At 40.6% G+C, this 11572-nt stretch overlaps 1 protein-coding gene across 1 annotated transcript in view; it reads right to left on the reverse strand.

Moving 5' to 3' along the window:
• The window catches only part of WWTR1 (WW domain containing transcription regulator 1), a 124571-nt gene that overhangs the window by 112170 nt on the left and 829 nt on the right, over window positions 1-11572 (reverse strand). Inside the window, exon 3 of the mRNA XM_008583253.1 lies at window positions 11342-11568. Coding sequence (XP_008581475.1) covers window positions 11342-11568 — 227 coding nt within the window. The remainder of the gene's footprint in view (window positions 1-11341; window positions 11569-11572) is intronic.

Consider the following 11572-nt stretch of genomic DNA (forward strand, 5'->3'; position numbering starts at 1 on the left):
AAAAAAAAAAAAAAAAAAAAAAAAAAAAAAAAAAAAATCGAGTCAGTAAAAGCTACGTCTTTTCATTTTAGTCACACCCATCATTTGCTAGTGTTTTCTACTCTTTGATGGGTTATTACCATCACTGCCTCAATCTTTGAACACCTAGGCCAAGAAATGTTTTTCACGTGCAAATTGGGAGAAAGGCAAACATTGAGAATCTTAATATTTGCAGAAAAGCCATCACAAAGAACTATATTTTTTAATAAACAATCCCACATGTGTATTTTTCTCCAGTCACCATGTTTTGATTCCTGTGTCTGTAGCTGACAATGCTTGCAGTTAGACAAGTCACAAAAAAAGAACAGAAATTGGATTTATCAACAGAGTTCAGAATTGGGGTGTGACAAAACATATTTTTAAAACAAGGAGTAAGTGTTGGGGCCACATAGACATAAAATATATTATGTCCTAGAAAATACATCATATACAAAAATGGCATCATATACAAAATGGCACCTTTGTGCCATTTTGAGACTCATTATTCAAACTCTTAGATTTATTATTCTTAGGTTAATGAAAGGTATGATTAATTGGTTGGTTGATACATAAAAGATAGTTTTAAGTATGGATGAAAAAATAAAATAATATATAAGTAAATGGGTGGATAGATGAATGGATGGATAGATAGATAGCAGATAGATAGAATTAAGAGAGAGACAAATAAGTGCTTCTCAAACTATCTGTAGTGAATGAACTACCAGTGTTTTTATTTTCAGTCTGTCGAGACTACTATGTAGTCTTATTGTGGATGGCTTATACGTGGTTCAGGCCACATGTGACTCACCACACAAGTTTGACACACCCAAACTACCCTGTTCTACAAGACAATTCCACTAATCACGTGGTTGGATGTCACAGCAATGCCTGTTTGCTAAAAGTTTCTAAACTTTTTCTGGACTTCTATATCTAGGTTGCTTGTGGGCCAGTTACATGTGCACACTGGCTTCGATCTCCAGACCACACTTTGAATAGCACTGAGACATATATGATTACATAATATGTGTGTGATTATATATATTGATGATTAGCCACTTCACACTGGAATGCCACCCATTCTGATTGATTGGGCACCCATTCTAACTGGTCAGTACACTTTCCAGACCATGTATGAGCCTTGTATAAGAATAGGGAGATTGATTGATAGATAGGACAGTAGATGATAGATGTATTAGATAACAGACAAGCTACTTAGGTAATAAGTTAAATAGGAGCCAGAAAGCTGTTCTTTGTACAAAGAATATTTTTTTATAAGGTGTTAACAATGGTTCTCTCTAAATAGAGAATCCAGGGAAGAGCAGAAGAATTTATTTCCCATTTTCCTCCCTCTAGTAGTGTTTGGGCATATATAATACTTATAATTAAAAAGAGAAAGTCAGAAACAATTTAAATGTCTGTCAACAGGGAACCAGTTAAAATAATGTATAGTACACGCAAGTAATGGAATATTATGTAGTTCTTAAAGAAATAAAGCAGATGTTTATGTATGGAAGGGGAATAAACCCCAAAATACATTAAGTGAAAAAAGGAGGGTGTGGAGGGTGTACAGAGCACACTACCATTTTTACACATGCTTGTACTCACACAGTTTCTCTGGAAAGACAAAAGAAACTCATGCTTTGGGGAGGGGAGGGTGAAAGAAAGACTTCTCATAGTATATGCTTTTGTACTATTTAAACTTTTTTGTCATTTACATTATTACCTATTCAAAAACATTTTTTTTTTAACTTAAAGAAGTTATCTAAAAACCTTAATTTGTGAGGTTAGAAAGCACGCCCCTGAGAGGAAGGCCACCGCTGCAGAGGCCAGGCATCTTCAGGGGACAAGGCCTAGGTGGGCCTTGGTGAGATGACTGTGGTTACAAAATCTCAATTTTGTCTGTGCCCAGATGATCATCCTCAGAGGAACTGAAAAACTATCCAAAACCACAGGAGAGTATTCTGGGAACAATCAGACCTGAAAGCTATTCATTTACAAGCAGAAATGGCAGACTCAGTGGGGGTGGGCCTGAGTCAAGGGTAGCCTGGTATTCCATAACTTAGAAAGCAAAGACCACCCACCGTTTTGGAACTGCACTCGCTAAATTGAATACATAATAGACAGGTAGATCTATGGACAGACAGATGGATGGATGGATGGAAAGGCTCTACCATTTCCAGATTCTTTTAAATCACTATAAAATGCTTAGCTCCCAACTAGGAAGATTTCAACATAGGAGACAATGGTGGGGTCTTACACTACAGTCAGATAAAGATAGGATTGGCGTATCTCAAAATTAAGGGGTGAAGACATTGGCATTTATCAGCAAAAGATCAGTGTGCCCATGCTAGCTGAGGTTCCAAAGCCTCAATGGGCTGCATAACCATCTACCAACCAACACTTACCTTTTAACCCAGATCAGGCCAGGCTCTTCTTGGTCTCAAAAATACACCCTCCACATTTCTGCTCTGTACCTCTCTTCCTAGCCCCTCTTTCCTGGAAGGCTTGTCTGGTCACCTACCTACATCTTTCCCATTTTGCAAGGCTCCATTTATGTCCCCCCACCTTCACAGAGACTTCTCTAAACACTCACCTTTCCCCGTTCATCTTCCTCTCCACTGCATTTAGTGTCTGGAGCTCTTATTCTAAACTTTTAGTCCAAGGTACACAGATATGATGGAATTCCATGCCTGAGCATAGTAGACTCCTATGAGGAATTCCATGTGTGATCTTGTAAGTGCAAATGACTAAAAGAAAATATTACAAAATTCCTTCCTTATTGAGCACCTACTATGTGCCAGGCACTGTTCTCAGGTTATACAAGGCCAAGCAAGACAAACATCATTCTTGCCCACATGGAAGTTACAATGCAGTTAAAAAAAGAAAACTCATGGGGCCAGCCCGGTGGCGCACTGGAGAGTGCGCCACTTGGGAGCGCAGCGGCGCTCCCGCTGAGGGTTCGGATCCCATGTGGAGACCGGTTCCCACTCACTGGCTGAGCGCGGTGCGGGCGCAACACCGAGGGTTGCGATCCCGTTGCCGGTCCCCGGTAGGGGCACGACACCGAGGGTTGCGATCCCGTTACCGGTCAGTAAAAAAGACAAAAAGAAAACTCATTAAACAGTAATATGGGAGTAGTGCAATGGCTGGGGAGACACGGGGGCTGTGGGAGAAGTAGCAGGAGCATCTAAACTGGGTGGGGCTCTAAGTCAGGGAAAATCTCCTGCAGGAGGTGGCATCTAAGCTGATGCCTGAAGGTAGCAGAGGAGTTAACCAGGCAAAAAGTAGGGAAATAATGTTCCAGGCACAGGTAACAGCTTGTGGCAAGTTCACGAGGCCAGAGAGTGTAGCCAATGGGAGAGACCGACAGACATGCAGTGTGGCTGCAAGTTTCAGACCTGTAACCATAATAGAAACAACTGACTTAGGACACACCTCACAAGAGCTTCCAGCACAGCACAGCACAGCACCCCAAGAAGCCACTCCAGGCTCCAGCACCACAGAGGTGGGGAACCAGGTGGTTTTGTCTGTGTTCCCTTTCTCTCCCCAGAGAGACTGTCTGATTCTTGAGGTCAGGAAGCCATTGAATGGGAATTCAGTGATTTTTAGTTGTAAATTAGCTGAAAGGCTAAAGATCTTTTGGATGGCATGAAAGAAAGACCCTGGGAGATCACGTCCCCCATCACCATGTACACAGTGAGAATAACAACGAAGATGAACTTGCAATGGTGCTTACTGGGCCGGGCCCAGCACCAAGCACGTTGCAAGTTCTCCCTTATTTTACTTCACCTCCTAACCACGCTAAGCAAGGGGATGTTGTCTTTTCCTTTCTTATACACTGTCTGCTGTGCCTAGAGGGAACATTAAACAAAAGCCAGAAGTCCAGGAAGCAGAGCACTCAAATAAAGAAGCTAAATCTATGGTTATTAGAGGGGGGAAGAGGAGAGGGAGGGGGAAGAAAAGAGATTGGATAAGGGGCATAAAGAATATGTATGATTTGCAATAATGAGTATGCTAATTAAAAAAAGAAAGAAAAAGAAGCAGCAGCTAAGGGAAACACATATGACCTAAGATTTGCCTCAAGATTACTTTTTATCTTGAGGTGACTTTTATGAAGAATTCTTGGTTAAGATTTTAGCAATTACTGTGTCCAGTTAATTTCTAAAGAAAATAACCCAAAGCAAGAAAAATACAAACAGCTCCCAAAGAACATCCATTTAGTAACATAAACTCCAGACTTCATTCTGATACTGATCTATGACTAAAGCATTCCCCCACACCTACCCAAATCTACCACTCAATCTTCATTTGCTTCTTTGCTTTTTTTTTTTTTTTTCCCGGTGGCTGGCCAGTACAGGGACAAACCCTGGACCTTACTGTTATCAGCACCACTCTGTAACCAACTGAGCTAACCAGCCAGCCCCTACTTTCTTTCTCTAGCATTTTTTTATAACTTCACCCCACCACTACCGATTTAAAAAGAAATATATGTTTATTGCAGAAGTAAATGACCAAATTTCTCCAGAAAGGTAGAAACTAGATAATAAAAAGCATCCACAATCCCAGAAATGACCACTATAAACATTTTGGTATGTATCTTTCTAATACACACATACTAAGTTTTAAAAATAGTCAGGATTATGATACTATCACACTATACTGTAATTGTTGGTCTTCTTGGCTATATCCTTGTCTGATATTCAGGACCACTTCTTACTTCTGCATTCCTAGTATCTCACACATAGTAAGCATTAGTAATTGACTGTTAAATCGAGAAACATAAATGAAAAATATAGCACATATACACAAAATACAGTTTAAAAAAGAAAGTATAACTTGCTTCAACCATGAAAATCTCAGCTATAAAAATAATAAAGTCACAAAAAGATCTCCCAAAGTGGGGTCTGTAGAACATATCTGAGTGGATGCTGACAGATGAAAGTTATAATAAAATGTTCAAAAATCATATGTTTGTGAAATATTAACTTAAACAAAAATAAACTAGTTTTTCTAATAAGGGACTTTGGAGTTTTTAATGTATATTGTGAATCTCTAAGACAGGGACAGAGCATGCAACATATTCCAGACCTATTAGCCCAGGAACCCTTTGTAGACAAAGCATCTAGGGTTCCAAAGTATACCCCTTGGAAAACACTGCTCTATTGATATTTCAATGCATGAAAACATTCATGATGCCCCACAGACCAGCAGAAAGGCCATCCCCTCAGAATTTTCCCTCCAATCATAAGCAAATTACTTCAGTCCTCAGTCTTCTAAATCATCCTTTTTTAAAAAAACTGTCCCATAGATTGGTTGTCACCCTCTCCTGCGGTCAGATACCTAATTAAGGAAGGAAGGGGAAGAAGGGACACAATAACGTCTAACTCCTACCAGTCTTAACTTATCAGCACTGACTCAAACCTCTTCCACAATTTATTTTTAACCAATCGCCACAATTTTAAAGGCCATGGGAAGCAACCTGGCTCTTTTTTTCCTCAAACTACTTTACTAACATTATCTAATTAGTCCTGTCAACAAGTCCTCAGCAAAGTACTCAATCCTGACATCAATTGGGTCTGATGGAATTCTCAGTCATCCACCCTCCTTGTCACATCTGTGTTCACTGCAAATGCGGATTTACTCATGGTGGAAATCTTTATGAGAACAAAATGTATATAGGCACCATAGGTGCACTACCTGTGTCTGGTTTGTTTGGTTTTTTCATCATCTCTATCTCACCAGCAATGACAGTTCCAAATGGGATCACCCAGACTCGTTCAGAAGCAAACTCTAATGGTCCTTCCCCTACTCCAGAGTTATCTGGTCACCAAGGATACCTAATTACAGGGCCTAATTATGGGACCATAATTGGCATGAGGCAGCATGCATAAGTGCAGGAACACAGGTTGTGGAATCTCGCAATTCCAATCCCATCTCTGCCACTCACCTGTTATGTGACCCCAGGGCATTTACTTAACCTTGTTGAGCCTCAGTTTCCTCAACAGTAAAATGAGATAATAATATTGATCTGTTCACAGGGCCACTGTGAATGTTAAGAGAATATATGTAAAAGTGTAGAGGGTTATGAAAAAAGTCGCCATCCACATGTGACTGTGCTGCTGTCTCTCCGGGAAGCACTGACTCTATATTGTCTGGCAAGGGCAGCTCATCAACGAATGTCAGTTACCTCCTCTCCTCATCTCTCCCCTCTTCTCCATCTCCTCCCCTCACCCATCCCACACGCAGAAGACGGCCCAACTAGTAGCTACAAGCCAGATTCCAAAAACTAAAAAGTAGACTCTCCTCAGAGGGCTGGGTTATCCTCTGCCCAAGATGCCAAAGTGAAAGGGCACAGCAGGGGCATTCCTATGTAGGTTTTTTAAAACAGGAAGATTAACTCTAACTCCTTATTTTAAATTTAAAAACCAGCTTTCAACTCCAGATCCAGGTTGTCATTCAGAGCCACGGAAATAAGCAAATGCCAAAAATCACCTTACCATACTGCCAACATTTCTGCATCTGCTTTTGCTGGGTAGAAAGCATATGTTTGTTGGAAGAGAGGGAAGGGGAGGCAAGAACTAACCTGTACTGAACATCTACTATGTGCTAGACACTTTAAATATGTTACCTCTCATTTAATCTTTCAAATCACCGTGAGATAGGTATTACTATCCTCATTTTACAGACAAGGAAACTGAGGCAGCAGGCAATATTTTTTGAATGACAAAAGGTCCTTCAAGAAAACAGCTACATGGTATTTTCAAAGGGAAACAGAAAAAAACAAGCTAGACTCTGTTCTTTTTTAAGAAAATAAATGCAGTACAGTTATTAAAGTACATACATTCATATAGAAAAGGACATGAAAAATTTAGCTCCCACAAGCCACTTCTTAAAAGTTATTCAAGCATGTACTGCAACAAAATGTGGGCATAAACCAAAAAAGAGGAAGACATGGGAAAAGGAAACAGCACTTCCAGCCAAGGAGAGAAGAGAAGTCCCAGGACAGCTCTGCTAGAGAGCAATCAATCCAGAATGGTACAGAAAGATGCAGGAAATCTGGGCATAAAGCCTAAGAAAAGGAAACTTGATAGAACAGATGGGATTGTGAGCCTAGAAAATTTCTGAGACCATAATAAAGGCAAATAATGCATAAACCCAGTAAAAGGCAATTAGAAATACTGGAAAAAAATGTTTAAGAAAGCCATGGTCTAAATATTTAGAAATTAAAATGTGACACAAATTTAAACAATTGATGAAGAGTGAAAAGAAAAATTGATTTGACTTTGGTGCTGGACACATCTCTTTTGACTGGTCCAGGAATCCTGACACCAGACCCAATGGGCTAGTCTAAAATCCAATCCTAACAAACAAGGCAGGGATTAGCCTGTTACTCAGTGGCTAGAGAGTGGTGTTATAACACCAAGGTCAGGGGTTTGGAGCCCCCATACCCACCAGCTGTCAAAAAAAAAAAAATGGTTAGGATACTAACACACAAGGCAACGAATCATTTTATAGAACACTAATCATGTAAATGTTGCCTATGGATTTTCAACTGTAAGAATAATTTGAGTAAGAAGGTCAACTTTTGGGCAAAGCACAAATATAGGTTATGGGTTCAGGGCTTTGGCAATGTTAAGGTGTCACTGTCAAAAAGTAAATTGTAGCTATCCAAACATGGTCTTACAAAATTGGACTCCAGAAAAAGTACCAAAAGGTGACAAAAAATAACAAAGGTGACTAACAAACTTAAAATAATATAAATATCAAATCTGGGAGAGGAAGAAGAAAACTAATTTAAGGAGCTACATTCTAAGTTTCATATCAGGAGTTAAAAGTTGATAAAAAAATCGTGGTAAAAGTACATTACTTAGGGTTAAAAAGGTAACAATCTAAGAATTAAATACAGAAACAGTTAAAAATTAAAAGTTTCCCTCTGTCAGCCTTGAGGAGGTGAAGGAAACCATTGTTTTTCAACAGAAGTCCTCTGTACTATTGGATTTGGTACCAAGTGCACAGATCACTGACAAAAATAATTTTCTACCATACATTTCACAAAAGGCAAAACACTAAAATGATTACTAAAAATTAGGAATGGCAGCCAAATGTTATAATTAGAATCATATTTAAGAATAGGATAAAATCTTTTAGAGAATTATGTTTTTTAAATAAAAGTTTTCTAGAAGAATGCAGAAAAAAGTAAAAGCTGGAAAATTCTACTGAGGCTAGATCATATCCTTCATTATAATTCTCCATTTTCTGGTTTATGTACAAAAACCATGTATTCCTTTTACAAGCAGAAACTTTTAAAAAATTTAATGTGATCAATGTTCAAGTCAGTGTGCCAGGTTGCTAAGAGCCCAACACCTACGCACCCCAGACTGACTCATGAGATTTAGAGGGCAGCAAGGGTAAGGCAGCAGCTTTCAGAGGCCACAGGCTTAACATTTGATCAATTTGATCCAGGTTATGTGTTACCTAAAAGAATGCCTGAGCACCACAGGAAAGGTGCAAATGCTCAGGAGAGCACCCTGTTAGAAGGTACTAGAAAGTGATTACATCACATACCTAGGAACAATCTTACCTGAGAAAATGACAAAAGGCTTTTTAAAGCTTCTCAGATGTCCAGGCTATTTCCCGTAAAGCTCATTATTTGGCTAGGGAAGTGACATGGGTAAAGGGTGGGGGTGGAGGAAAAGGAAAACTGCTCCCTAAGTGGATGGCAACAGAGTCCAGGGTCCCCCATTAAATAACCACACCACTTTTCCAAAATCATGTCATCACCCTTCCCTCACCTCACTTTTGTAGTTAAAGAAAACAAAAAACAAAAACTGACCCTTGGCAATTCTAAAATCCTTTGATTTCTGATTTATAAAGCCCTCAACTCCCAACAGAGTCAAGAATAGAAGTTTTCTCCTAGCCCCATTTCACAGATGACAGAGAAAAGGAATGGGGAGACTTCATGAAAGTTAACTCAGGGTCAGTTGCCATCGTTTTTTCAAGCTTCTACTTAATCCACCAAAATACATTCCCTTTTGAGACAGTATAACAAAGTATGACATATAACATTTACGTTATTTCAACTTTAAACAAAGCTCTAAAAGATACTCAAAGAACTCTTGGCAGATTGTTTATTCTGAAGGACAATAGTCACGATGACTTAATTTCTTAAATTCTCTTAAGTCACTTGGCCAGATAATTTCCAGGGATAGCATCAGACAGAGCCAACCTACTGACACATTTTTTCAGCTGTTATTATTGACTATCCAAAACCAAATGAGGATGCACTCTGCTTTGGATTGGGGAGTGGTTGTGGTTGGGGCTGGGGGGTGGGCAGAAATGGATTACAGCGACTTTCTAAACCCAAGGCTAACTTCCATTTCTGCCGTAATTCATAAACGGTTCTGAGCTACTCCACTCACTCAAAACACATATATAAGAGAACTTTTTGTTTTGCTCTTACTTTTTTTTTTTTTTTTTTTTTGCGCTGGCCAGTACAGGAATGGAACCCTGGACTTATTTAATATTTTTAATAACCACAGTAATACTCATCATACACTGTGTGTGTGTCAGTGTGTGTGTGTGTATTCATAAACACAGTTTAGAAATCAAATGGGACAAAAAAGGAACCTCCCCTCCCCAAACTATTGAAAATTATTGGGTCTCTATTTGTATTTATTTCTAAGTCCATTCCAATAAAAATCACAATAAAATATTCAAAACTGTATTAACCTAAGTAAACCTAATACATGATGCTACGCATTTTGGACCTGTATGTACTACAAAAACCAATGTTATCCTTCGGAACAATATCACATTTAGAAAAATGTCATTATTATATCTCATACTTGACTTCCATTAGCCATTTAGAAGTCAAACAAACGTCCATCTATATCACTAAATAACCCAGACAAGACCGGTTATGAAATAAATGACCATCAAGTTTATTTCAGATCTCAGCACTGCACCAACCCCAGAAACAAAAAAGAACTCCTTGCACAAGATGTCAACAGCTTTGGGATGGGGCAGAATAAGATTTGGTCACCAGTATGAGTCAAAGAGTTGGCTACAATAAACCTCATCTATCACTACGAACTCGTTCTTACGGCCCTCTCATAGTAATCAAAGTATCAAATATTAGTGCCAAAGAAAGGCTTAATTTTATTTTTACTCGTTCTTAGGGCCCTCTCATAGTAATCAAAGTATCAAATATTAGTGCCAAAGAAAGGCTTAATTTTATTTTTTAAACTCTAAGTAATGCCTTAACATAACTTCTGAACTAAGGCTACTCCACCAAAGAAATGTGGGCTTCCAAATGAACTCTTAAAAGAGGAGTTTCCCTCCTTGCAGTGAATGCCAGCCCAGGGTAGGCAATCTGGAACCAAGTGGTCCAGCTGGCACGACTTCCATCCAGGCCTTTGACTGCCTGACCCCCATGACCTCGCTGGTTACATTTCAAGTTCCATCTGGGTTTCTCCTCAGGAATGTAATTATTTTAGGGTACCACAATTGAAACAACCTCCGCTAGTGTTTGAGAATGCATTTTCCTGTAAGTCTAAATCGAAAATTCGAATCTAACGTAAAATTCATGATATCAAAAAGCTGGAACGATGTGAAGGAAAGAAGGGTGACAAGACAGACTCCTGATTTGACGGTATCTTAGGTTACTACGTGCAACTCCTGACCCAATTTCCACACAATTGATTCGTCCTGCCCACAACTACTTCACCCCGCAGATGCTAATTACATCACTGTGCTGTGTGGTCCTTACGTCACCTAGCTGGAGCAGTAAGGCCTACCAGGCACCGTTCACTTTTCCAGCTTGCTTTTCCAAAGAAGCTAGCGACCCAAGCACCTACTCTCCAAAACCCTTCTCCTCCCCACGCCTCACAACTTTTCTCTATCTTGGTGTCACATCCTAATGGACCTGGCTCTGGGTTATCTGACTCAGAGTGGTCAGGGAAGGGGCCAAGAGTCTGTGCCAAGGAGTCTGTTTCAATCCTCCAGATTCAGGGCAAAGTCACCTGTGTGTTTCATAGGAATATCGCCATCACCCCGCCGCCCCACTCCCTCCCAAAAAAACCCTTTTTTTCTCCTACGTCTAAGAGTTTCCATGTCCTGAACCTCTTAGAATTTCCAGAGTCCTGTCTGAACCTCGCCAGAATCCCCTCTGCTTCTGATCCTTTACAATTCCATCACACAGAGACTCGCCCCTACTTCCAGCTCTCCAAATATTCGGGAAAGAGCGGTGGAAGGACACGCGCCACACGCACACGCGCGCCCTAGGCATCGCGACTCTATGCCCCTCGGCTGCAGGCTGACTTACTTGAGGAAGTACCTCTGGCCGGTGGCCGTGAAGGTCATCTCCCAGCCCGGGGGCAGCGGCAGCTCGTCGGTCACGTCATAGGACTGCTGGCGGAGGTGCGCGTGCTGCTGCGCCGGGCTGCCCGCCGCGCCCGCGCCGGTGCCCAGCTGCAGGGACGCGGGCGACGAGTGCGAGCGGACGTGCTGGGCGCCGCCGGCCAGCCGGGGCCCCGGGGGGCCGCCCGACGAGGCG

Source organism: Galeopterus variegatus, unplaced genomic scaffold, assembly GCF_000696425.1.
Source record: "Galeopterus variegatus unplaced genomic scaffold, G_variegatus-3.0.2 Scaffold2870, whole genome shotgun sequence".
NCBI classification, from domain to species: domain Eukaryota; kingdom Metazoa; phylum Chordata; class Mammalia; order Dermoptera; family Cynocephalidae; genus Galeopterus; species Galeopterus variegatus.